This window comes from Erythrolamprus reginae, chromosome 2, assembly GCF_031021105.1.
Source record: "Erythrolamprus reginae isolate rEryReg1 chromosome 2, rEryReg1.hap1, whole genome shotgun sequence".
Taxonomy (NCBI): Eukaryota; Metazoa; Chordata; class Lepidosauria; order Squamata; family Dipsadidae; genus Erythrolamprus; species Erythrolamprus reginae.
The window spans coordinates 26,103,456-26,131,163 of NC_091951.1; the positions used below are offsets into that span (position 1 = coordinate 26,103,456).

A 27,708-nucleotide genomic window follows, 5' to 3' on the forward strand; every position below is an offset into this window, starting at 1 on the left:
CAACTTTTTTAACTCGGTCATCACTTTCTTGGAGAGTTTGTTGGATCTGCTTTATCTGGTCTTTCATCTCGCCCATATCAGCTTTCATTTGGGCCATCTCCACTTTAAATTCTGCCAAGTCAGCTTTTATGGCTTCTCTTTGTTGTGTTGCCTCCTCCTTTATGGCTTCTCTTTGTTGTGTTGCCTCCTCCTTTATGGCCTCTCTTTGTTGAGTGGCGTCTTCTTGTGATTTAACCATAAAGTCCTTCAAGGTATTTAGAGTCTCGTGTATAGTTGCAAGGTTGGACTGCATTGTTTTGTCTTTGTCTTTATCTTTGGTAGACATGGTTAACACCTGGTGCGAGGGGGAAGAATGCGGTGACACTTGTGGAGAGAGGGTAGTTGGTGTAGTTTGTTTTTTTGCTGTTTTAACAAGGGTTGAGGTATGGGACATTATCAAATTAGAATCCACTATTTCAAATTTTAAAATTGGTTTCAATTTATATATAGTGAAAAAGAGAAAAATTACTATAAATTCCAAATCTGTTCAGTGTATTTTGTTAAAAAGAGAAATTCCCTTATGATATAACTATACCAATTCAATAGCAATTCAATTAATAACAGAATTCAAAAAAGAAAAAAAAACATTATTATTTAATGCCACAGGAAAAAAGAACAGGTATTAACCTTTGCAAGTAAGAGAGAGACAAGAAATAAAAGAAGGGAAGGAATATCAGCTATATGTAGAAAACAAGAGGAAAAGCATTGGAGGGGAAACTTTGGGAGGAGGGAAGGAAAAGGAGAAGGGGGGAAAAAAATAAAGTGAAAAGAGTTGTTCAAAAGGGGAAAGAAGGAGGGTAATATTTTAATTCAACTATTTAAAATAGAGCAGGAACCCAAGGGTTATTAACAATGCATATAGTTCAAACTAAACTTCTTCTAATAATAAAAATACCCAGGAATAGAAAAGAAAGTCAAAGGAAAATCAGGAAGAAAACAAATAATTATTCAAAGACACAATAACAATATTGTATACTTAAGTTCTTCTTATAAATCCTGCAATTTTGCTAGAGAGTAGAGATGAAAATCCAAGTCTCAGAGGGTGAAGTTGTATTTGATTTCAATTCAAGATTCAAAGAGTAAGACAAATCAAAGGCTTGCTTGTGTTCAAAATGAAGTCAGTTTATTTTCCAAATTCAAAGCAGGAACAAAGAAACAGATCCCAAGATGGAGTCAAGTTAATTTCCATGCAGCAGGGCAGATGTTAAACAAAAGAATTCTCAGCAAATAATCCAAAAGGAGTCAGCAAATAATCCAAAAGGCTCAGCAAGTAATCCAAATAGGTTAATCCAGCAATAAGTAATCCAAAAAAGAAGTGATTTCAATCTCTTCTAGATTCCATTTAGTTCATAGTTATTAAGTTATTTCATGTTGTGAAAAAGAGCAACAAGAAGAAAAAAAGGCAGCAAGACTATGTTCCTCCGCTTCAAAAATTAAGCCCAGAACATTATGATTTTAAGAGTCTATCAAAAACAGATTCTGATCATCACTAGGAATTTCTTTTAGCAGTTAAAATTTTCTAAATAGTCATGTCAGATTTAAGCTATTTTGTTAAACCATAAAGTCAGAAAATTATTTTATAGGTTCCAAAGTTCACGTTCAAGATGGAAAAGTAAAAGTAAAAAAGATTAGGTCCGGCTGTTATTTGCGGATGAGTTCAAACAGGGAAAAACTTTCACTTTCGCCCTGAAGAAAAAAAGACTTTTACTTAGAACTTTCACGATCTTCTGGTTTTAAACACGAAACGCAATGGAAATTTTTACCTTAGGTCCTTTCTCTGCTATATTCTTTTTCAATGAAGATATTTTGTACTTTCACTTCTTAGATTTTTTCTTCTTCCCGCTGAGTGAGGGGAGAAAGCGCTGGCCGGTCCTCTTAAGCAAAGAGGAGCGGTTCCGCTGCGGGGCGAACCGCTGCCTCCGGAGTCCTGGCGATGGGTCCTCGGGCAGAGGAGAGCCCCCTGTTCATGGATCGGGCCATCCGGGCCCGATCCGATCGCAGATGCGACCTTCGGAGGGGGTAGAAGGGATCGCCTGGCAGAGCCCTGCCAGACACGTCCCGCCGCGATCTCCACCAAACCGGAAGCCCAGAATCTGCACAATTTCCTAACACAAATATCTTTCTTGTACCTTCTCCCACCTTCATATACTTCTGTGAATTAAGGAAATTTTTCTGGGGGTCTCTTCTGAATAGGATGTTATGCTGGGGATTTGGGAAATGTTTTCTCCTCATCTCTTTAGTAATGGAGTTTGCATAACTCTTAAGACATTTTCTTTTAGTTTGTGCAATGGGGGGTCTCTGGGCATAGGATAGGATGTGTTGGGAAGAGTGTTAGATTGCCGACTCAATGTTTACATGAATGCTAACAGTTTTCTTCCTCCCCCCCTCAAAATCAATTAATGATTCTTACGCAATGCTGCTTTAGAAATCAAACATTTACATTCAATGTAAAAATGAAATAGGTTCTTATTATCATCAATGGTGGACATGTAATAAAGTCCGGACATATTGGAGAATGATAGAAAAAATGATAAAAGAGATTACATTATGTGAAATAGAAAAATCCCCTGAATTTTATCTCCTAGGCATAGCTAAACAGAAATATAAAAACGATATTTCTTTTCTGGTTGTACATATTTTAACAGCCGCTAGGATAGTTTATGCACAAAATTGGAAAGGGGAAGATAGCCCCCAAAAAGAGGATGTAGTTAAAAAAATATTGGATTGTGCAGAGATGGATATGATAACGAGAAGGCTGAATGATTAAGAAGAATCTGATTTTTATATTATTTGGGATAAAGTTTATACATGGATAAGAATAAGTTGAAAATAAGGTAACAAAAACGGTATGAAATGTTAAATGTTATTGATATTTTTTGCTGCTGTTAGTGTTGTTGGCTTCTTTTTTATCAATTTAACTCTATGTTTATTAGAATATGTAAAAAAGTTCTTTTCAATTAGAATATTAGTTTGATTTAAAGATTTAAGATTTTATCCTTTTTTCTGTATTAAAAATTGACTTCAAGAAAAAAGGGGTAATTGTAACCCCTAATATGTGTTTAAATGTTTGTAAGTTTGTATGTCTTTTTTACTGAAAATCAATAAAGTTTATTTAAAAAAAAAGAAATCAAACATTCACTGTACAATTTTCCCCCCTCACATTTTCCAACCAAGGGAGGAACCACAAAAATGTCAGACCTTTGGTGCTGCTCTCACAACCCAGCCAAAGACTAAAAAGGAGGCACCTCCAAGCGAAGGAGATCACAACAGGCCTGTAAGGACTCGCTTCTTTTCTCTCTTCAAGAAAGCAGAATTCTTGAAACAAGAGGAATTTCAAAAGGAAACATTTATTGAGAGACAGTAATAGTAAGTAGAGCAAGGTAGAATTGGAAGTTTCTGCTCAGAATCATTAGGTAAAAAGTTGTAGAAACGCCTCCCTTCTACCCAGTCCAAAGTGAGCCAATCCACAAGTAGGAAGTTGTTGATGATGAAGATAAGAAGGTGATAAGAAGTTGTTCTCAGGGATTGCTTACTTGTTCTGTTGGAGGTGAGACAAAACAGATGGCCACAGGCAATTCCTCTCACCTCCCATTCCCAAGAAACTAGTGTTCCCTCGATTTCCGCGGGGGATGCGTTCCGAGACTGCCCGCGAAAGTCAAATTTCCGCAAAGTAGAGATGCGGAAGTGAATACACCATTTTTGGCTATGGACAGTATCACAAGTTTCAAGTTTTATTGGATTTATATGCCGCCCCTCTCCGAAAACTCGGGGTGGCTAACAGCAATCATAGACAATATACAATAATAATCCAATACTAAAAGCAAATTAAAACCCCTTAATATAGAAAACCAAACACACATACAAACATACCATGCATACCATTGTAACGGCCTAGGGGGAGAAGAAATCTTAATTCCCCCATGCCTGGCGGCAGAGGTGGGTTTTAAGTAGTTTACGAAAGGCAAGGAGGGTGGGGGCAATTCTAATCTCTGAGGGGAGTTGGTTCCAGAGGGCCGCCACAGAGAAGGCTCTTCCCCTGGGTCCCGCCAAGCAACATTGTTTAGTTGACGGGACCCGGAGAAGGCCCACTCTGTGGGACCTAACTGGTCGCTGGGATTCGTGCGGCAGAAGGCGGTCCCTGAGGTAATCTGGTCCGGTGCCATGAAGGGCTTTGTAGGTCATAACCAACACTTTGAATTGTGACCGGAAACTGATCGGCAACCAATGCAGACTGCAGAGTGTTGGTGTGACATGGGCATATTTAGAGGAGCCCATGATTGCTCTCGCAGCTGCATTCTGCACGATCTGAAGTTTCCGAACACTTTTCAAGGGTAGCCCCATGTAGAGAGCGTTACAGTAGTCGAGGTGATGAGGGCATGAGTAACTGTGAGCAGTGACTCCCGGTCCAAATAGGGTCGCAACTGATGCACCAGGCAAACCTGGACGAACGCCCCCCTCGCCACAGCTGAAAGATGTTTCCCTTAACACTTTAAACCCCTAAATTACCATTTCCCATTTCCTTAACAACCATTTACTCACCATTATTACTGGTACTCACCATTGAATAAGACACTTAGTGATCCTGATATTTATAAAAATAATTATTTATTAACAATTTTTTTTTGGTCATTTATTTGCAAAAATTATTAGTTTGGCGATGACATATGACGTCATTGGGTGGGAAAAACTGTGGTATAGGAAAAAAACCGCGAAGTATTTTTTAATTAACGTTTTTTGAAAAACCGTGGTATAGGCTATTTGCGAAGTTCAAACCCGCGAAAATCGAGGGAACACTGTATATCAAAAGTTGAGAAAACAGCAGAAAACGGAAAAGGTCATAAAATGGTGTTTACCACCGCCCCCCATGAGAATGGCAGCATCCTGATAAGGATCTATGGGGACCTGACACACAATCCCTTTTCTCCTCAACTCAATATTCATTTGTTCATTCATTGGTTGGTTGATTGATTGATTTTATTTCTAGGCCGCCCTTCTCCTGAGTCTCAGGGCATAACGATCACAGAAATCAAAGTTAATTAAAACACAACCAACCAACCAACCCACCCGCCCCCAAATTTAAAATATTAATAATCCACTCATCACATTCAACTCAATCACGCTATTTTCAATCAAACAATAATAGGGGGTGGAGCAGAATGACCAAGTTCAACAGCCTCAAGCTGAGAAACTATTTCTCAGCGGAACTTACAACGGGAAATTTGAAATGAAATTGAAGCTTTCTCTACACTCATTACTTTGGGCCTCGTGGATTTTTCTGTGTGCATTAAGGGTGGAAGGATTCCTAAAGCAACATGCACACTCACGGCACTTAAATGGTTTCTCCCCTGTGTGTATAAGCATATGATACAGAAGGCTATCCTTAGTACTGAAATCTTTCCCACAGTCTGGACACTCATATGGTTTCTCTCCCGTGTGGCTCCTCTGGTGACTCACCAGTCGAGAATTGCAAAGGAAACTTTTCCCACAATCTAGACACATATATGGTTTTTCCCTGGAATGAGTCCTCTGGTGTCTCACCAGGTGGGAATTGTTAGTGAAACTTTTCACACAATCAGGACATTCAAATGCTTTCTCTCTTATGTCAGTCCTCTGGTGTTTCACCAGGCTCGAATTCTCACAGAAACCTTTTCCACAATCATGACATTCCAAGCCTTTCTCTCCTGTGTGAGTCCTCTGGTGGGTGATCAGGTTGGAATTTCTACTGAAAAATTTCCCACAATCAGGACATTCATAGGGTTTCTCTCCTGTGTGAATCCTTTGGTGTTTCACCAGGCTGGAATTCTCACTGAAACATTTCCCACAATCAGGACATTCATAGGGTTTCTCTCCTGTGTGAATCCTCTGGTGTATCAAGAGGTGGAAATTCCGACGGAAACCTTTCCCACAATCAGGACATTCAAATGGTTTCTCTCCAGTGTGAGTCCTCTGATGCATCATCAGGTTGGAATTTTGACTGAAACCTTTTCCACACTCAAGACATTCAAAGGGTTTCTCTCCTGTGTGAGTCCTCTGGTGCATCACCAGGCTGGAATTTTGACTGAAACCTTTCCCACAATCAGGACATTCATAGGGTTTCTCTCCTGTATGAATCCTTTGGTGTGTCACCAGGCTGGAATTGTTACTGAAACCTTTCCCACAATCAGGACACTCATAGGGTTTCTCTCCTGTGTGTGTCCTCTGGTGTGTCACCAGGCTGGAATTATGGTTGAAACTTTTCCCACAGTCAGGACATTCAAAAGGTTTTTCTCCTGTGTGAGTCCTCTGGTGTATCACCAAGTTGGAATTTTGAGTGAACCCTTTTCCACAGTCAGGACATTCAAAGGGTTTCTCTCCTATGTGATTCATCTGGTGTCTAACAAGGTGTGAATTGTTACTGAAACCTTTTTCAAAATAAAAAACGTTTTTCTCCTCTGTGAGTCCTCTGGTGTATCACCAGGTTGGAATTATGACTGAAGCTTTTTTTACAATTAGGACAGTCAAGGAGTGTCCTGTGCTGGTTAATGAGGTGGGAATTTTGACTTAAACTTTTTTCACAATCATGGCATTCAAAGTATTTCTCTCCTATAATAATAATTTAATAATAATAATTTATTAGATTTGTATGCCGCCCATCTCCGAGGACTATGTAAGTCCTCTGTTGTCTCATGAAGTGGAAATTTCCAATGAAACGTTCACACAATCTGGACACTCATACGTGATGCTAGATGTCTGATGTATCACAATGTTGCCATGCTCACTAACCTATTTACCATGTTGGGAACACTTTTAAAACTTTTGTCCTGTGTGGATCTCCTAGTAAATGATCAGCTGTGATTTACAATCTCTGCTTTACCCACAATAGGCATATCTATGGAGCTTTTCCAACACTTATGTTCTTGAAGTCTAAGGCATGTGTGATCCATTGTTTAGTGGTGTTTTGAGTAAATCCATTATTTTCCTCCCAGAATGAGGCCTGCTTCTCTGTCTGCCCTACGTGGTTCTCCAAGTGACTTTTTAGTTCCCAGTAACTGCCAGATATTTCCCTCTTTTTCTGAAAAACAAAATTATCTCGCTTTACTTTTCATGTAACGTATGCTTGAGTTCCATATAATCTACTAATTCCAGTTTGAAATCTTTCTTAATTTTATCTCTTTGTTCTATTTGCTGCTGGAGAAGGGGAATTGTGTGATTTCTGGTTGGATTTTCTTTCCTTTTCAAAGTTGCTTGTTATTATCAGTTGTCCAGTGTGCTTCTTTGCCTGTGGGATTCAAAGAAAAGTGTAATTGTTTATAAAGTGATTGTAGATGTGAGAAAAAGGAAATATATATGCTACAATGAAAAAGCGAATATGCCATACTGCTAGAATCATTAATCATGATCCATTTGACACATGGAAGACTACCAAGGTTCAAGTTCAAATATGCATTCAATCATGAAATTTTCTTATTGATTTGGGTCAATCACAAACAGTGCAAAGGCTTATCATTGAATATATCTGGAAGTACTGGGAATAGAATAGAATGGAATGGAATAAAATAGAACAGAATAACAGTTAGAAGGGATCTTGAAGATCTTCTAGTCCACCCCCCTCTTAGACAGGAAAACTTGTATCATTTCAACAAATGCTTAACTAATCTATTCTTTAAAATGTTCAGTGTTGGAAGCATTCACAACTTCTGGAGGTAGAAACAGAAACATAGAAGTCGGACGGCAGAAAAAGACCTCATGGTCCATCTAGTCTGCCCTTATACTATTTTCTGTATTTTATCTTAGGATGGATATATGTTTATCCCAGGCATGTTTAAATTCAGTTACTGTGGATTTATCTACCACGTCTGCTGGAAGTTTGTTCCAAGGATCTACTACTCTTTCAGTAAAGTAATATTTTCTCATGCTGCTTTTGATCTTTCCCCCAACTAACTTCAGATTGTGGTAAGTTGTTCTACTGATTAATTGTTTCTCCTTAGTTCTAGATTGCTTCTCTCCTTGATTAGTTTCCACCCATTGCTTCTTGTTCTACCCTCAGTGCTTTGGAGAATAGTTTGACTCACTCTACCTTGTGGCAACCCCTGAGATATTGGAACACGACTGTCATGTCTCCCCTAGTCCTAGTTTTCATTAAACTAGACAAATCTTATTCCTACAACTGTTGCATATGACCCATAATCATCTTTGTTGCTCTTTTCTCTTTCTAGAATCTCAACATCCTTTTTACATTGTGGTGACAAAAACTGAATGCAATATTCCTACTGCAGCCTTATCAAGGCATTATAAAATGGTAGTAACACGTGATCTTGATACTATCTCTGTATTAATGCAGCCTAAAACTGTGTTGGGTTTTTTGGTAGCTGCTGCATACTTCCTGGCTCATATTTAAATGGTTGTCCACTAGGACACCAAGATCCTTCTCACAGTTACTACTGTTGAGCAAGGTACCACATATGCAGACAATACAACAGTGATCGGACTCATTCGAGACAATGATGAATCTGCATACAGATGGGAGGTTAAACAACTATCCTTGTGATGCAACCGGAACAATCTAGACACTCAAAACTGTAGAAATGGTGGTAGACTTTAGGAGAAACCCTTCCACCTCTCACAATACTAGACAACACAGTATCAATAGTAGAGACTTTCATATTTCTAGGTTCTATCATATCTCAAGACCTAAAATGGTCACCTAACATCAAAAATATCATCAAAAAGGCACAACAAAGAATGTTCTTTCTGCACCAGCTCAGGAAGCTCAATCTGGCAAAGGAACTGCTGATACAGTTCTACAGAGGAATCACTGAGTCTGTCATCTGCACCTCTATAACTGTCTGGTTTGGTGCTGCAACCCAACAAGACCAACACAGACTTCAGAGGATAATCAGAACTGCAGAAAAAACAATTGCTGTCAACCTGCCTTCCATTGAGGACCTGTATACTGCACGAGTCATAGAATGAGGGCAGTGAAAATATTTACTGACCCCTCGCATCCTGGACACAAACTGTTTCAACTCCTACCCTCAAAACATCGCTACAGAGCACTGCACATCAAGACAACTTGACACAATAACATTTTCCCCCCGAACACCATCACTCTACTAAACAAACAATTCCCTCAACACTCTCAAACTTTCTACCAAGTCTGTACTTCTGTTTCTACTAGTTTTTTCTCATCATTCCTATCATCCTTTTCCTCCCACTTAGGATTGTATGACTGTAACTTGTTGCTTGTATCCTAAGATTTTTATTAATATTGATTGTTTCTTCATTGCTTATTTGACCTCTATGACAATCATTAAGTGTTGTACCACATGATTCTTGACAAATGTATCTTTTTCTTTTATGTACACTGAGAGCATATGCACCAAGACTAATTCCTTGTGTGTCCAATCACGCTTGGCCAATAAAATTCTATTCTATTCTATTAAAGTGTGCTATTCTCTATAACCTTAACACAAGTAATAAGATTTGTACTGTCCATGGTATACATCAAATATACAGAAGGGCATGCGAGTGCCAGGCACTGGATTATGTGCAGCCCCACCTCTGCTGTAAAGTAAGACAAGATTCCCCCCCCCTCAAAATAAGACTTAATATGTTTTTAGACTTAAAATGGTCATTAGGGAATAGCTAAATTATTTGAATCGCAGCTTGAGAGGTAAAAAAGAAGGGAGCCAATTTATTTTGCAATGCACCAAAAGGCAAAGCAAGCAGCAACGGATAGAAACCAATCAAGGAAACAAGCAGTTTACAACTAAGGAGAAATTTCCTGACACTCAGAACAATTAACTAGTGGAACAACTTAGCCTCCAGAAGTTATAAATGCTCCCATCGCTGGAAGCTTTTAAACAGAGAATGGGCAGCTATTTGTCTGAAATGATATTGAGTCTCCAGCTTGATCAGGGGATAGGAATAGAAGACCGTCAAGGATCTTTCCAACTATGTTCCTCTTTCACAAACCTCCAGTAATGGGAGCACCCACAACCTCTGGAGGGAAGCCATTCCCAAAGAATCAGCCTTAACTTGAAAGACACTTTTAAAATCTTCTCACCAGCAGAAAATTGCAGCCACCAGTTTCACAGCGTGCAGCACCAGCGGCCTTAAATTTGGGGGAGGAAAGAACCTGCAGCAGCAGCAGCTGACATGCTTCAGCCCACTTGCTCCTCTGCTTCTAGCCCGTGGAGGAAACCAAACAGCCCGACTTGCTCCCGGACTCTCCCCCTCACCTGCCCTCAACTCGCCTTCCAACTGTTACTTCGATCCTTGGAAGAGCACAAAAGCCGCTCTGCACTCCCGCTTCCTCCCATGAGTCTTCCGGAAGAGGAAATTCCCCTGCGCTTCTTCTCTCCCCCCCCCATCCTTTCTAGCAATGCGATACTCGTTGGTTTTTGACTCCCTTTTTTAATGCACTTTTTCAGGCACAGATGTTGCCTACCTGATTCCTAACTTCCAGATAGGAGGCAGAAAAACACACCGTCCTATCTCTACTACCTAAAACAAGATTCTCTTCCCCCCCCCCCCTGGTTAAATGCTGTGAAGTCGGTTTCGACTTCTGGCAACCGTTCTTTGCAACGGGGCCAAATGAAACATCGAAGTGTGGGGCTACTTAACTTACGAAGATTAGCTATGTGTTGAGCCCTAAAAGTTAATGAACTTTTAAAATAGAATAATAAAATAAGCTTTCTTAGGTGTTACTCTTGATAGAAATGAAAACTTCTCTACATCCTAAAGGTACTGTATAGGCATAGCTAGAGGTATAACAAGCAGGAAGAGGGAGATTATGATCCCGCTATATAGAATGCTGGTGAGACCACATTTGGAATACTGTGTTCAGTTATGGAGACCTCACCTACAAAAAGATATTGACAAAATTGAACGGGTCCAAAGACGGGCTACAAGAATGGTGGAAGGCCTTAAGCATAAAACGTATCAGGAAAGACTTAATGAACTCAATCTGTATAGTCTGGAGGACAGAAGGAAAAGGGGGGACATGATCGAAACATTTAAATATATTAAAGGGTTAAATAAGGTCCAGGAGGAAAGTGTTTTTAATAGGAAAGTATACACAAGAACAAGGGGACACAATCTGAAGTTAGTTGGGGGAAAGATCAAGAGCAACATGAGAAAATATTATTTTACTGAAAGAGTAGTAGATCCTTGGAACAAACTTCCAGCAGACGTGGTAGATAAATCCACAGTAACTGAATTTAAACATGCCTGGGATAAACATATCCATCCTAAGATAAAATACAGAAAATAGTATAAGGGCAGACTCGATGGGCCATGAGGTCTTTTTCTGCCGTCAGACTTCTATGTTTCTATGTAGCCACTGATTTCCTGTGGCTCCCAAGGATTTATAACATGGGAGCACCATCAGGCCAGATAGCCAACTATACTCCGGCTATCCAGGGCTGCATCCACGAGAACCCAGCATGTCTCTTCATTCCTGAAGGAGGAAATTTTATATCTCCTAATGCTAAATGCCATGTGCTTCTGTTAACTGGCCTGCAAAGAAGTCTCCATAGATTACAGAGAGAGAGAAATATTCCAGTTCTGTTTTGATGAAAAGGATTTAGGGGTAGTGATTTCTGACAGTCTCAAAATGGGTGAACAGTGCAGTCAGGCGGTAGGGAAAGCAAGTAGGATGCTTGGCTGCATAGCTAGAGGTATAACAAGCAGGAAGAGGGAGATTATGATCCCGCTATATAGAGCGCTGGTGAGACCACATTTGGAATACTGTGTTCAGTTCTGGAGACCTCACCTACAAAAAGATCTTGACAAAATTGAACGGGTCCAAAGACGGGCTACAAGAATGGTGGAAGGTCTTAAGCATACAACGTAACAGGAAAGACTTAATGAACTCCATCTGTATAGTCTGGAGGGCAGAAGGAAAAGGGGGCACATGATCGAAACATTTAAATATGTTAAAGGGTTAAATAGGGTCCAGGAGGGAAGTGTTTTTAATAGGAAAGTGAACACAAGAACAAGGGGACACAATCTGAAGTTAGTTGGGGGAAAGATCAAAGCAACATGAGAAAATATTATTTTACTGAAAGAGTAGTAGATCCTTGGAACAAACCTCCAGCAGATTTGGTAGATAAATCCACAGTAACTGAATTTAAACATGCCTGGGATAAACATATATCCTTCCTAAGATAAAATACAGAAAATAGTATAAGGGCAGACTAGATGGACCATGAGGTCTTTTTCTGCCGCCAGACTTCTATGTTTCTATGATATTGGCTCTGAGCTCTGTTGTGTGAAGGAATTTGGAATAAAATAACCACAAAATTTAATTCCCTTTTCATTCAGGAACTCATGATAGCATGCAAAGTATTTCCAGAGAAGCATGCTGTAATTTACAGGGCAAATGTCTCCCAGACAGCTTACCTACCTACCGAGAAATACTTTTTGCCTCTCAATATTCCATAGTAAGGTATGGCATTTTTATGTCTGACCTAACGCTAAGTAAGTTAGTAAATAAGGCATTTTTATGTAAGTATGTCTGACCTAATGCTAAATTATAACACTAATTTATGATCTAATCCTAACCCTTTTTGTTCTTTCGTTTTCATTTTTGCTGGATGGTGACTTTCCATCCAACTTCCTTGAGCCTTACACCAGATGTTTGGTTTTGGTGCCTTTTAAATCAGGCAAGCAGGATTGGGCATTTACTGTGCTAACTGGATGGTCCTCGGCATCCAGCAAGGGTGTGCACACTCCCAACATGTGCGCACTCCCAACATGTGCGCATGCACCACCCTGCACGAGATTTTGCTTCTGCACATGTGCAGAAACCCAAATCTCGTGAGATTTTGGCTATTTTCACCAGTAGTTTTGCTCCCACGCATGTGCAGAAGCAAAAAAAAATATGGCAATTTCCCCCAGGAATCAGTCCATTGTGCCATTCCTGGGCTGAAATATATCGTCCATGCCATTCCCGGGCCATTTCCACTGGCCGGACAGCGTCCCCCCAACATGGGGGGGGGGAGGAACCCATGGCTGCAGGCACGTCATTTTTTTTGCTGCTTTTAAGCCTAGGCCTGATAAGATTGTCCAACATTGCACAGATGGTTTCACACTTTAAGGCAGAACTGATACTATTTCTCAGTCTCTAACCTGGTGTAACCTCATTACACTAACCAGGATCTTCTTCCCCATAAAATCTACTCATTGAGCTGGTAGGGCTCTTCTCTGGTGTGAGTCCTTCCATAAACAACCAGGGAGCTCTTTTGACCAAAAAGGGATGATTGTTTTTTGAAATATTATCCACTGTCCAGACATTTGAATGGTTTCTCCCCTGTATGTATATGTACATGATTTATAAGACTACAACTAGTGCTAAAATCTTTCCCACAATCTGGACACTATTACGGTTTCTCTCCTGTGTGACTTCTCTAGTCTATCACCAGGTTTGAATTCCAAAATAAATTTTTACCACAAACTCTAAACTCATATAATTTCTCCTTCGTAAATCTTCTTGTGTGTCATTAGATGGGAACCCACAATCTAGATACTCCTATGCTTTTTCTCCTGTGTGAATCTCCTGGTGTATCACCAGGTGGGAATTCTGTCAAATTTTTTTTTCACAAACTGCACATTCATATGGTTTCTCTCCTGTGTGCATTGTCTGGTGTATCACTAGACTGGAATTCCGAGTGAAACATTTTCCACAAACTGAATATGCGTAAGGTTTCTCTTCTGTGAGAGTCCTCTGGTATATCATCAGTTCAAAATTCCAACCAAACTTTTCCCACAAGCTGGACAATTATAAGGTTTGTCTCCTGTGTAAATCTGAAACTTTAAATTTATAATGACGAAGGAAGGGAAGCTGAGAAAGACATATTTGTCATAGTGATGCAGAATGCAGAAAAGTTAATAATTGTAATGTGTTAAACACCCACGGTACGAGTGGAGTCCTCATCACTGAGCAAGAGTTCAGAAATTAGTTTTACATTACCTTTTTATTATTATGAAATTCATTTATTATTAATCGCAGCTCATCTCCCAGTGTGAGGCAACTCTAAGTGTCTTGCCTTGCCCTAATGTTCATAGCAACACTGACAATATCCACTTTTGCTTTTGATCATTCTAAAATAATGCATTTTTAAAAATGAGACATTTTCTATTGTACATTTTTTTCTCATGTGAACATAGCACAAAATAGAGAGATTTGTCCCTTTTCTGTGTGACAATGTGGACAGTGCGGCAAAATAGTAGCTGCTTCAAAAAGTCCACAGCATGGCCCAGGGACAAATCCAGGGCCCATTGAAAATGGTGGTAGCTTCCAGGACACAGTCAAGAGTGTTCAGTTCTGGTCACACTTCAAAAAAGACATTGAAACTCTGGAGAAGGTGCAGAAAAGATCAACCAAAATGATCAGGGGTCTAGAAACCAAGACTTACGAAGAGAGACTGCGGGAACTGGGCATGGATAGCCTAGAGAAAAGGAGGGCCAGAGCGGACATGATAGCAGTCTACAGGTATACGAGGGGTTGCCACAGAGAGGAGGGGATCACTTTATTCTACAGGGCACCGGAGGGCCGGACGAGGAACAACGGCTAGAAGCTGACCAAGGAGAGATTCAACCTGGAAATAAGGAAGAACCTGACAGTCAGAATGACCAACCAGTGGAACAACCTACCAGCGGACGTTGTGAACTCCAATACTCTGGACATTTTTAAGAGGAAATTGGACTGCCATTTGGCTAGGATGCTATAGGGTCCCTGCTTAGGTAGGGGGTTGGACGATGACCCGCATGGTCCCTTCCAGCTCTAACAATAAATAAATTTTAAAAAAATAAAAGAGAGCCAAGGATGTGTATCCTTCCCTCTTTCCCCAACATGAGGATCAGAGATCTTCAAAAGGTAAGCAGGGGGAGGGGGAGGTCTGGTGAGTGAAGGGCCAAGCTTTGACGTCACAAAGGCGTCCTTCCTGGCCGGCCGAAACGTACGTCTTTGTGACGTCAAAGTTCCGCCCATGGAATTCCCTATTGGGATTCTCCACCTCCTTTCCAGCCTCCCGACCGGCCCGACAGCTCCGTGGCTCTTTTAAAAAGCTAACAGCTGGGCAGCGGGGCTTCTCAGCGTCCTCCTGAACCAGAACACCGACCCCGAACTTTTGCCGAACTTCCGGGTTCGGCGTTCGGGAGAACACCGAGAAGCCCCCTGGCTATTTCAAAAGGTGACAGCCAGGCGGCAGGGCTTCTCGGGGGCCTCCCGAACGCCAAACCTGGAAGTTCGGCAAAAGTTCAGGTTTGGCGTTCGGGTTCGGGAGGACGCCGAGAAGCCCCCCAGCTGTTTCAAAAGGTGACAGCTGGGTGGCGGGGCTTCTCGGCGGCCACGCAAACTTTTGCCGAACTTCCGGGTTCGGCATTGGGAGAAAGCTGAGAAGCGCCCGGCTGTTCCAAAAGGTGACAGCCGGGCGGCGACATTTTTTTGCTGCACGCATTCATTTTACATTGTTTCCTATGGGAAACAATGTTTCGTCTTACGAACTTTTCACCTTATGAACCTCTTTCGGGAACCAATTAGGTTCGTAAGACGAGGTATTACTGTATATATATAACCACTCCTCTGAACTGTGTTAGTGAAACGAACAAATCTGCAACTGTTTGGTGTCTTCAAAACTCAGCAAAATCAGGATGATTCATTGGCAGAGCTAAAAGTGCAGTTCTCAGTTCCAATTATTGTTCCTGTCTAGGGATTATTTGGAAATTTTGAAAAAGAAGCCTGCATGGTTGGTTTCTTAAATTAGGGTTTTTTAATTTAACTTCAACTTAAATATTAGATTTGTTTATATTGTCTTATTATTGTTGTTAGCCGCCCCGAGTCTACGGAGAGGGGCGGCATACAAATCTAATAAATAAATGAATGAATGAATGAATGAAAGAAAGAAATAGAAACACCTACCATGAGTTCAGAAGACAGCTTTATATTTACAGCAATGCTGACATTACCTATTCCTTTCATTCTCAAAACTTCCCTCCGCATTGCAGGAAGAAGCAAACAGGCAGTAAGGTAAACCGCCCGATATATACAATACCAAAGGCAGGTTTTTCAAGGAGGTAGAGAGTAGAGATTATAAGTAAGTATAAACACAGGCAAAGGAGAAGAGGTTCAGTTCAGTTCAGAGTTAAGTCAGGCCAAGGCTCCAAATTGTTTCAGCTCCCATTGGCTGATCTGTTGCTATCCCCATTCATTGGTTGACTTTGTTACCATGTCTCTACCAGCCATGAATACACTGATACCTCTGATTGAAACTGCTCCTAGAGATAGGACATTCAAAGAATTTCTTTCTCGTCAGTCCTCTCTTGTTTCACCAGGCTGGAATGTTTAATGAAACTTTTCCCAGTCAGTACATTCAAAGGGTTTCTCTCCTTTGTGAATCCTTAGGTGGTTCACCAGGCTGGAATGATCACAAAAACCTTTCCTACAGACAGAACATTCAAAGGGTTTCTCTCCTGTGTGAGTTCTTTGATGTGTCAACAGGCTGGAATTATCACTAAAACGTTCCCCACAGGTAGGGCATTCAGAAGATTTCTCTCCTATATGAGTCCTCCGGTGTATCACCAGATGGGAATTACGAGTATAATGTTTCCCACAGTCAGGACATTCAAAGGGTCTCTCTCCTGTGTGAATCCTCTGATGTGTCATAAGGTGGGAATTTTGACTGCAACGTTTCCCACAGTCAGGACATTCAAAAGGTTTCTCTCCTGTGTGAGTCCTCTGGTGTGTCACCAAGTTGGAATGATCACTACAGCTTTTCCCACAGAAAGGACATTCAAAGGGTTTCTCTCCTGTGTGAGTCCTCTGGTGTTTCACCAGGTGGGAATTCTGATTGTAACATTTCCCACAGTCAGGACATTCAAAGGGTTTCTCTCCTGTGTGAGTCCTCTGGTGTGTCACCAGATTGGAATTATCACTAAAGCTTTTCCCACAAATAGGACATTCAAAGGGTTTCTCTCCTGTGTGAGTTCTCTGGTGTTTCACCAAGTGGGAATTCTGATTGTAACATTTCCCACACTCAGGACATTCAAAGGGTTTCTCTCCTGTGTGAGTCCTCTGGTGTGTCACCAGATTAGAATTGTTACTAAAGCTTTTTTCACAGAGGGGACATTCAAAGGGTTTCTCTCCTGTGTGAGTCCTCTGATGTATTATCAGGTGGGAATTCTGACTGTAACATTTCCCACAGTCAAGACATTCAAAGGGTTTCTCTCCTGTGTGAGTCCTCAGGTGTTTTACCAGGCTGGAATTATCACAAAAACCTTTCCTACAGATTAAACACTCAAAGGGTTTATCTCCTGTGTGAATCCTCTGGTGTTTCACCAGGCTAGAATTATCAGAAAAAGCTTTCCTACAGATAGAACATTCAAAGGGTTTCTCTCCTGTGTGAGTCCTCCGGTGTATCACCAGGCTGGAACTCAGACTAAAACTTCTCCCACAATCAGGACATTCAAAGGGTTTCTCTCCTGTGTGAGTCCTCTGGTGTCTCACCAGGCTGGAACTCAGACTAAAACTTTTCCCACAGTCAGGACATTCAAAGGGTTTCTCTCCTGTGTGTGTCCTCTGGTGTATCACCAGGCTGGAATGCAGACTAAAACTTTTCCCACAGTCAGAACATTCAAAGGGTTTCTCTCCTGTGTGAGTCCTCTGGTGTCTCATCAGGCTGGAACTCATACTAAAACTTTCCCCACAATCAGGACATTCAAAGGGTTTTTCTCCTGTGTGAGTCCTCTGGTGTGTCACGAGGGTGGAATTTCGACTGAAACTTTTCCCACACTCAGGACATTCATATTGTTTGTCTCCTGTATGAATCCTCTGGTGTGTTACAAGGCTGGAATTCTGACTGAAACGTTTGCCACACTCTGGACACTCATAAGGTTTCTCTCCTGTGTGAGTTCTCTGATGTTTCACCAGGCTGGAATTATCACAATAACCTTTCCTACAGATAGGACATTCAAAGGGTTTCTCTCCTGTATGTATGGTCTTGTGTCTCAGGAGGTGGGAATTACTAATGAAATACTTACCACAATCTCGACACTCATAAGGTTTCTCCATGGAGCGTGTCCTCTTATATATTACCAGGTGGGAATTATCACTGAAACGTCTCCAAAGTAAGGACACTGTACAGGTTTTTCTCCTTTATGATTCTTCTGGTCTATCACCAAGTTGGAATTATAACTGAAAGTTTTCAAACATTTAAAACATTTATCTCCTATATGACTCTTCTCCTGTATCACCAGGCTGGAATTGTCACTTTCCCATAATCAGGATATTCAAAGGGTTTATCTTCCGTGTTGAGTTCTCTGGTGTTTTAGATGGAAATTTCTATTGAAGCTTTCCCCACAATCTAGACATTCTTACAGTTTCTCCCTGGAGTCAATATACTGATGCATCACCAGACTGAATTTTTTTCCACAATCAAGACACTCAAAGGTTTTCACTTTTATGTGAGTCCTCTGGTTCTTCACCAGGATGGAATTCTCACTGAAACTTTTCCCAAAGAAAGGATGTTCAAATGGTTTTATTCCTGTATGTGTGTGTCCTTTAGTGTCTCAGGACCTGGGAATTTCTAACGAAACTTTCACACAATCTGTACAGCCATACGTTTTCTCCCTCCCGTGAGTTATCTGATGTAGCACTATGTTGCCATGGTAACTAAAGCATTTAGCACATTGGGAGCAATTTTGTGGCTTCCCTCTTGTTTGGAAGTGCTTCCATGAACCAAAAGAGAGCTGTTGTGAGCAAAGCTTTTGTAATTTGTAAGGCTTCTCTCCTGTCTGGCTCCTCTAATACATAATCAGCTGCGATTGGCAATGTGTACTTTCCCCGCAATAGGCAATAGCTACGGAGCTTTTCCACACCTGATATTCTTGACAAGGTCAAAAATATGGACAATGCCTTGTTTACTGGTGTTTTCATTCAAGCCGTTTTCTTCCTCACAGGGAAAACCCTGCACTACTGTGTGTTCTACGTGACTTTACTTTACGTCTCCACCAGGGGTGAAATTCAAAACAATTTCCCTACCGATTCTGTGGGCATGGCAGGGGAAGAATACTTCAAAATCTCCATTCCTATCCCATTCTGGAGCCAGCCAGAATTGGTATTTACCAGTTCTCCAAGCTACTCAAAATTTTCGCTAACAATTCTCTAGAACCTGTCAGAACCTGATGAATTTAATACTTGTTCCCCGCTGACTTCCAGATATTTCCCTCTTTTGCTGGATGAAAAATAATGTCTCTTGACTTTTCATGCCATGTATCCTTGAGTTGTGCTTATTCTTTCTTGATTTTGTCTTTTGTCTAACAACTGCTGGAGGAGGAGCAGAATTGTATCGTTTTCTGAAGGAAATATAAAATATTTGATTTCTGGCTTGGTTCTGTTCTCTTTTCAACGTTGCTTGTTATTTACAGGTGTCCCAAATTGCTCTTATTCCCATCCTCTTTGTCTGTAAGATTGAAAGAAAAGTATGACTTTAATGGTTTATACAATGGTTAGAGGATGTGAAAAAAGAAAAAAAAAGTATATATTACAATGAAAAAACAAACATGCTCCAATACTACTGTGTTTCCCCAAAAATAAGATCCTGTCTTATATTTTTTTGAACCTTGAAATAAGCACTTGGCCCTATTGCCACGCACTCAAAATCCTGATTGGGTTTATTATCAGGGGATAGAAACATAAAAACATAGAAGACTGACGGCAGAAAAAGACCTCATGGTCCATCTAGTCTGCCCTTATACTATTTCCTGTGTTTTATCTTAGGATGGATATATGTTTATCCCAGGCATGTTTAAATTCAGTTACTGTGGATTTACCAACCACGTCTGCTGGAAGTTTGTTCCAAGGATCTACTACTCTTTCAGTGAAATAATATTTTCTCACGTTGCTTTTGATCTTTCCCCCAACTAACTTCAGATTGTGTCCCCTTGTTCTTGTGTTCACTTTCCTATTAAAAACACTTCCCTCCTGAACCTTATTTAACCCTTTAACATATTTAAATGTTTCGATCATGTCCCCCCTTTTCCTTCTGTCCTCCAGACTATACAGATTGAGTTCATTAAGTCTTTCCTGATACGTTTTATGCTTAAGACCTTCCACCATTCTTGTAGCCCGTCTTTGGACCTGTTCAATTTTGTCAATATCTTTTTGTAGGTGAGGTCTCCAGAACTGAACACAGTATTCCAAATGTGGTCTCACCAGCACTCTATATAAGGGGATCACAATCTCCCTCTTCCTGCTTGTTATACCTCTAGCTATGCAGCCAAGCATCCTACTTGCTTTTCCTACCGCCCGACCACACTGCTCACCCATTTTGAGGCTCTCAGAAATCACTACCCCAAATCCTTCTCTTCTGAAGTTTTTGCTAACACAGAACTGCCAATGCAATACTCAGATTGAGGATTCCTTTTCCCCAAGTGCATTATTTTACATTTGGAAACATTAAACTGCAGTTTCCATTGCTTTGACCATTTGTCCAGTAAAGCTAAATCATTTACCATGTCTTATTTTGGGGGAAACCGAGTAGAATAATTACATTATTGATGATTCATATGACACATGGAGAACTACTGAGATCCGTGTTCAAATACCCATTCAATCAAATTCAGTTGTTTATTTGGGTCTATCTTAGCAATGCAAAGTGTTATCATCAAATATATCTTGAAATGCTGGGGATAGGTTATATCAAATTAATTGAATTAATAAATATAATTGCAGATATATGCATAAAGAGAAATACAGATACACCCACTTATGCATGTATACATGGAGAAAATCTATGTCTTTCATACCTGACAAAGTGGTTCAAAATTGTTACAGTTAAACTTTCTGAGTTAAATTTAGATATGTGGGGGCTTTAACTGATGAAATGGTGCCGAAAGCCTCTGCAAGATTTGAAGCACCAGTTTTGTTCATGGAAGTCCTCAGCTCCAAATAAGGCCAGAAAATATTGTCTACAGTTAAGAAAATCACTGTGGGTTGTTAAAGGCAATTTCATATGACCATGACTTGCAATTTCCTGCCAGTCTATCCACTGATTTTGCTTGTCAGAAGCTAGCTGGGGAGTTCACAAGTGGGGATCATAGGTGTGGGATGCTGCCACCGTCATAAATGTGTAACTATTGGCAGAACCCGAATTGTTTTATTTATTTATTTTATTTATTATTTATTTTTATTTATTTATTCATTTCTCCAATACACAAATACATAGGAAGAAAAATAGACATGTAGTAAGGGTAAAAGTGAACTTAGAGGAGAGTATATATGAAAGGGAGGGAATGTATATGATAAGTGAGAGAAAGGAATGACAATTGGACAGGGGTCGAAAGGCACACCAGTGTACTTATGTACGCCCCTTACTGGCCTCTTAGGAACCTGGAGAGGTCAATCGTGGAGAGTCTAAGGGAGAAATGTTGGGGGTTAGGGGTTGACACAATTGAGTCTGGTAATGAGTTCCACACTTCAATAACTCGATTGTTGAAATCATATTTTTTACAGTCAAGTTTGGAGGGGTTCGTATTAAGTTTGAATCTGTTGCGTGCTCTTGTGTTGTTGCGGTTGAAGCTGAAGTAGTCATTGACCGGTAGGACGTTGCAGCATATGATCTTGTGGGCAATACTCAAATCGTGTTTTAAGCGCCGTAGTTCTAGGCTTTCTAGGCCCAGGATTGTTAGTCTATTTTCGTAGGATATTCTGTTTCGAGTGGAGGAGTGAAGGGCTCTTTGTGCAACTCCTTATCCTGTACCCTCAAGATCCCAATCACTGCTGAAGTGCAGTCACTGAAAAGCTGCTAGGATTACCACAGATGTTGTGGATCAGGTGCACCTCTACTTCTACTGTGCCCTAGTGACTTTGAAGGCTCAGGAAAGAAGTGGTAAGTGAGGTTTTTAGAAGGTGCTGGATTAAGCACAATTGAACCTAGTTAATACATGGAGGGGACAGGAAATACCATACGTATTGGCAAGACATGGAAGTAAAAAAGCTTGTAAATTTTATTCATATGTCATTTTCAATACACTTGTAGATTACAAACTATATCAAGAGGATCAAGAGCAAGATGTAATGGGAGACTTTAATTACCTGGATATCAACTGGGGAAAAAACTCTACATCTAGTACTGAACAGATTCCTAACAAGCTGATAATGTAGCTGACAACTATGCAGTGGCAGCTAAAAAAGCCAATACAATCTTAAATTGTATTAATAGAGGAATACAATCTATGAATAAGGAGGTAATAATACCATTCCAAAAAGCCTTAGTTAGACCACACCTAGAGTACTGCATCCAATACTGGTTACCACAGTACAAAAAAGACATTGAGACTCTAGAGAAAGTGCAAAGGAGAGCAACCAGGATGATTAGGGGCCTGGAAACTTTAACATAAGAAGAGTGGTTGCAGGAACTGGGCATGGCCAATCTAGCGAAGAGAAGGACCAGAGGGGACATGATGTCAGTGTTCCAATATTGGAGGGGTTGCCACAGAGAGGAGGGTGTCAGGCTATTTTCCAAGGCACAAGAAGGCCAGACAAGGAATAATGGATGGAAGATGACAAAGGAGAGATTCAACCTGGAAATAAGGAGAAACTTTCTGATGGTGAGAGTGCTTGCCTGAGGAGGTTGTGAGAGCTCTAACACTTGAACACTCAAAGGGAGATTGTCCAAAATGGTGTAAGGACTCCTGCTAGAGCAGTGGGGGTGGGTTGGACTAGATTACCGGACTCCATAGTGTCATCCCCAAACCCCCAACAATTTACCCTTAGATTATCTATGGTTGACCTATCCAGATTCCTAAGAGGTCAGTAAGGGGCGAGTACAAGTGCACTAGAGTGCCTTCCATCCCCTGTTCTATTGCTCTCCTATATCTCCTATACCTTTCTTCTATTCCTGTATCTCTTCTTCTATTCTTTCATTGATATGTTCTATTACTATATCTTCTTTTCTATTCTTTCATAGATATATTTTACTATGAGTATCTCGTCTATAACCTTCATCATATATTTTACTATGTGTATATAGATATATATATGTCACATGTTTTTTTGCTGAATTTGAAAATTAAGGGAGACTAGGATAGATCTATTTCGGCCTTATTTTGGCCTCATCAGCTAGCCATACCCACTGGGACTTGATATCACATAATTCTTGCTGAAATTTTTGAAATATATATACTGTATACCCACTAAATCCCTCATTGTGTATTGGACAAAATAATTTAAAAAAAATAGATTACCTACAAGGTCCCTTCCAACTCTAATAATAATCTGTAATCTAATCTGTAAACACCTAGAAGCAAGCAAAGTTGTAACTATCAGTAGAAGCTAAGAAAGGGTTTATTAAAAACAGATCATGCCAAAGAAATCCTATTCTATTCCTCAACAAAATGACTAAAATCAGTGGCCCCAGTGCAATGCAACAGACATGGTATACTTGGATTTCAGTAAAAAGCATCTGACAAAGTAGATGGTAAATTCTTGTTAAGTTAAAAAAATGTGGCACAGACACATCCACCCACACAGATGGATCCATAACTCGCTGACAAATTGTCTTCTACAGTATGTGTAATCCTATCTGGACCGGGACTCACTGCTCACGGTCACTCATGCCCTCATCACCTCGAGGTTCGACTACTGTAATGCTCTCTACATGGGGCTACCTTTGAAAAGTGTTCGGAAACTTCAGATCGTGCAGAATGCAGCTGCAAGAGCAATCATGGGCTTCCCAAGGTATGCCCATGTTATATCAACACTCTGCAGTCTGCATTGGTTGCCGATCAATTTCCGGTCACAATTCAAAGTGTTGGTTATGACCTATAAAGCCTTTCATAGCATCAGACCAGAATATCTCCGAGACCACCTTCTGCTGCACGAATACCAGCGACTGATTAGGTCCCACAGAGTGGGCCTTCTCCGGGTCCCGTCAACTAAACAATGTCGTTTGGCGGGCCCCAGGGGAAGAGCCTTCTCTGTGGCGGCCCCGACTCCCTGGAACCAGCTCCCCCCAGAGATTAGAACTGCCCCCACCCTCCTTGCCTTTCATAAACTCCTCAAAACCCACCTTTGTCATCAGGCATGGGGGAACTGAGATATCTCCCCCGGGCCTATACAATTTATGTATGGTATGTTTGTACGTATGTCTGCTTAATAATGGGGTTTTAAAAATATTTTAAATTGTAAATTATTTGATTTGTTATGAACTGTTTTATTGTGTTGTGAGCCGCCCCGAGTCTACGGAGAGGGGCAGCATACAAATCTAATAAATAATAATAATAATAAATAAATAATAAAAATAAAAAAGTTGTAACTATCAGTAGAAGCTAAGAAAAGGTTTATTAAAAACAGATCGTGCCAAAGAAATCGTATTCCATTCTTCAACAAAATGACTAAAATCAGTGGACCCAGTGCAATGCAACAGACATGGTATACAGTGATCCCTCTATTATCGCGAGGGTTCCGTTCCAAGACCCCTCGCGATAATCGATTTTTCGGGATGTAGGGTTGCGGAAGTAAAAACACCATCTGCGCATGCGCGCCCTTTTTTCTATGGCCGCGCATGCGTAGATGGTGGAGTTTGCGTTCCCTGCCGCCCACGCAAAGGGGAAATCCCGATTCGGCTCCTCGCTGCTGCTGCGCTACCGAGCAGATCAGCTGCTGGGTGGCCGAAGGAACCTTCCCTGGGTCTTCCCGGCCGCCCACGCAAAGGGGAAACCCCGGCTCCTCGCTGATGCCCGCCGCTCGCCCGCCCGCCAGCAAGAGGGGGAAGACCCAGGGAAGGTTCCTTCGGCCGCCCAGCAGCTGATCTGCTCGGCACAGCAGCAGCGAGCAGACAAAGATCGGGGTTTCCCAGCCGCCCACGCAAAGAGGAAACCCCGGCTCCTCGCTGATGCCTCCGCTCGCTCGCCCGCCCGCCGCCCACCGCCCGCCAGCAAGAGGGGGAGAGATAGAGAAAGAGAGAGAAGGAAAGAAAGAGATGAGAGAGGGAGGAAGAGAGTGTGAGAGGAAGAAGCAAGATAGAGAAAGAGAGAGAGAAAGAAAGATGAGAAAGGAAGGAAGAGAGTGACGTCATCGGGTGGAAAAATCGCGATATAGCGTTTCGCGAAGATCGAGATCGCGAAACTCGAGGGATCACTGTACTTGGATTTCAGTAAAAAGCATCTGACAAAGTAGATGGTAAATTCTTGTTAAGTTAAAAAAATGTGGCACAGACACATCCACCCACACAGATGGATCCATAACTCACTGGCAAATCATCTTTAACATGTAATCCTCAATGGAACTACACTCACATGGAGGGGTACCCCCAGATTTCATTTTAGGCCGAGTAGTGATCAACATCTTCATAAACTATCTAAATGAGGGAAGAGAAGGGGAACTCCATCAGAATGGAGCTGGAAGGGAAATTGGAGGCCTTCTAATCTAACCCCCTGCTAACCCTAACCCTATACCATTTTAGACAAGTGCAGTCTTTTCTTTCCATGTGCCTTTGCTGCAAGTTGGCGCCTGCTTGAAGATAGTTTTCCCATGTGCACCACAGGCAGATAGGGAATTGCAAGAAGGGGAGCAGGGTCACCTGAAGCCTCTGCTGCAGATGGTGATCTTTTCTCAGCACACAGAGAGAGAAGTGGGGAGAGAGAGAGAGAGCGATGGAAAAGAGAGATCACTTTTTCTCATACAGCCACAAATCTGGGTAAGCATGGTGTTGGGTCATGTGACTTGATGGAAGTGACATTGAGTTGGCCACACCCACCCCGGTTTTGTGGCTCTAGGTCAGCGGTCCCCAAACTACGGCCCGCGGGCCACATGCGGCCCACTGAGGCCATTTATCCGGCCCGACAGTGAGTGACAAGAGCACAGGGAAAAGAGAGAGAGAAAGAAAGAAAAGGGAAAGAGAGGGAGGGAAGGAGAAGTGGAGAGGAATGAAGGAGGGAAGGAAGGAAAGAAGGAAGGAAGGAAAAATGAATGGAGGGACAGAGGAAAGAAGGACTGTTTTGGGGGGGTAATTTTTTTTAAATTTTTATCTCAACATACATTCAAACAATACAGTGTACCATCTAATTTTCCATGAATAAAATGCGGTATTTTGTTAGTAACTAATATCAATCATCAAAAAAGTTGCAAAAGGTTTTTTTTTTCTAATTTTGTCATCCAGTTACATTCATTTTCTTTTAATTAAATTCCCTCCTTAATGTTCCTTCAAAAAGTGCAACACCAATTATATTTCTAACTTATTAACCATTATGCCAAAGTGCTTCCTTCTTTCTTTATACATTTTTCATAAGCCAAGAAAACCTTGTATAGCCAATCAAATATTAACAAAAGAAAATTAAAAACAAAACATAAACATATATGAATTTCAGATCTTCTCCCCCACTCTAAATAGTACGTTCCCATTTTGTTTTTTTACTTTAAAACAAGGTATGTGCAGCGTGCATAGGGATTTGTTCATAGGTTTTTTTTATAGTCCGGCCCTCCACCAGTCCGGGGGACAGTGAACTGGCCCCCTGTGTAAAAAGTTTGGGGACCCCTGCTCTAGGTGTTTTGTTTTCTCTGGGAAATGGGTCCAAATGGCTCTTTCAGTTTTTAAGGTTGCAGACCCCTGTTCTAGATGTTTTTGCTATTTTTTCCAATTATCTTCCAGGGATCAGTGTTAGGCTGTTTGGCCCGTACATTCCTGGGTCTGTCTCCCCCCCCCCCCCACACACTTTTTTTTGAAGATGGGAACTAGATTTTCCCAATCCTGTGTTACAGGAGTTTTGAAAAATATGGTTCAATGGTTCTGAGATAACATCTGCCAGATGTGGGAACTACATCGGCTCTTTTCCAATCCTGTTCTAGATGTTTATATTATTTTAGTATTTTAATAAAGGGATCAGTGTTAGCTTAATTGGTCCATAGATTCCTGGGTCTCTTTTCTTCCCTTTTTTGAAGATAGGAACTACATCGGCTCTTTCCCAATCTTGGGTTACAGGAGTTTTGAAAAATATGGTACAATGGTTCTGAGATAACATCTGCCAGTTCCCTCTGGATCCTAGTGTTCTAAGAATCAGATCCTGGTGATTTATATTCACCAAGCTCATCTAATTTGAGATGACACCAAACTGACAGGAATACCCAACATCCCAAAAGACAGAGTCAAGATACAGGGGAATCTCAATAGCCATTCCCAAAGAATCAACCGTCACTTTTTAAATCTTCCCACCAGCAGAAAACTGCAGTCATCAGTTTCACAGCGTGCAGCACCAGTGGGCTTACATTTGGGGAGGGAAGGAACCTGCAGCTGTAGCTGACATGCTTCAGCCCTGTTGCTTCTATGCTTCCAGGCCGTGGAGGAAACCAAACAGCCCAATTTTCTCCCAACCTCTGCCCTCAACTCACCTTCCAGATGCTGCTTCGATCCTTGGAAGAACAGAAAAGCCGCTCTGCACGCCACTTTCCTCCAATGGGCGATCCAGAAGAGGAAGTATCTCTGCGCTTCTCCTTTTCTCCCATCCTTTCTAGCAATATAGCACTCTATGGTTTTAACCCCGTTATTGTGTACTATGCAAGCTTTCAGGCACACCACCAGCAACAAAACGTGATACAATTTAATCCGTGGAAACGTTGCAAACACCTTAGGTAGAAACTGGAGAAGCATGTTTTTCTGCCCCCTATCTGGATGTGGTGGTTCAAACGGGAAA

General features: G+C 41.2%; 2 protein-coding genes across 4 annotated transcripts; both read right to left on the minus strand.

Moving 5' to 3' along the window:
* Positions 1-3,756: 3,756 nt before the first annotated feature.
* LOC139160076 (zinc finger protein 84-like) lies at positions 3,757-18,097 on the minus strand. Of its 3 annotated transcripts, none has more exons than XM_070737608.1 (2): positions 10,085-10,343; positions 3,757-7,297 (listed from the first exon to the last, which is right to left on the minus strand). In XM_070737608.1, exon 2 carries the CDS (start codon positions 6,403-6,405, stop codon positions 5,245-5,247), a length of 1,161 nt encoding a protein of 386 aa, XP_070593709.1. In that variant the 5' UTR covers positions 6,406-7,297; positions 10,085-10,343; the 3' UTR covers positions 3,757-5,244. The 3 variants fall into 3 exon arrangements, with proteins under 3 accessions (XP_070593709.1, XP_070593711.1, XP_070593710.1); XM_070737610.1 differs by lacking the exon at positions 10,085-10,343 and adding an exon at positions 18,061-18,097 and having other exon boundaries at positions 4,631-7,297; XM_070737609.1 differs by having other exon boundaries at positions 4,631-7,297; positions 10,260-10,343.
* LOC139160072 (zinc finger protein 850-like) lies at positions 15,946-27,708 on the minus strand. Its single transcript, XM_070737601.1, has 2 exons — positions 27,407-27,708; positions 15,946-19,481 (listed from the first exon to the last, which is right to left on the minus strand). The coding sequence occupies exon 2, from the start codon at positions 18,089-18,091 to the stop codon at positions 16,367-16,369; it is 1,725 nt and encodes a 574-aa protein (XP_070593702.1). The 5' UTR covers positions 18,092-19,481; positions 27,407-27,708; the 3' UTR covers positions 15,946-16,366.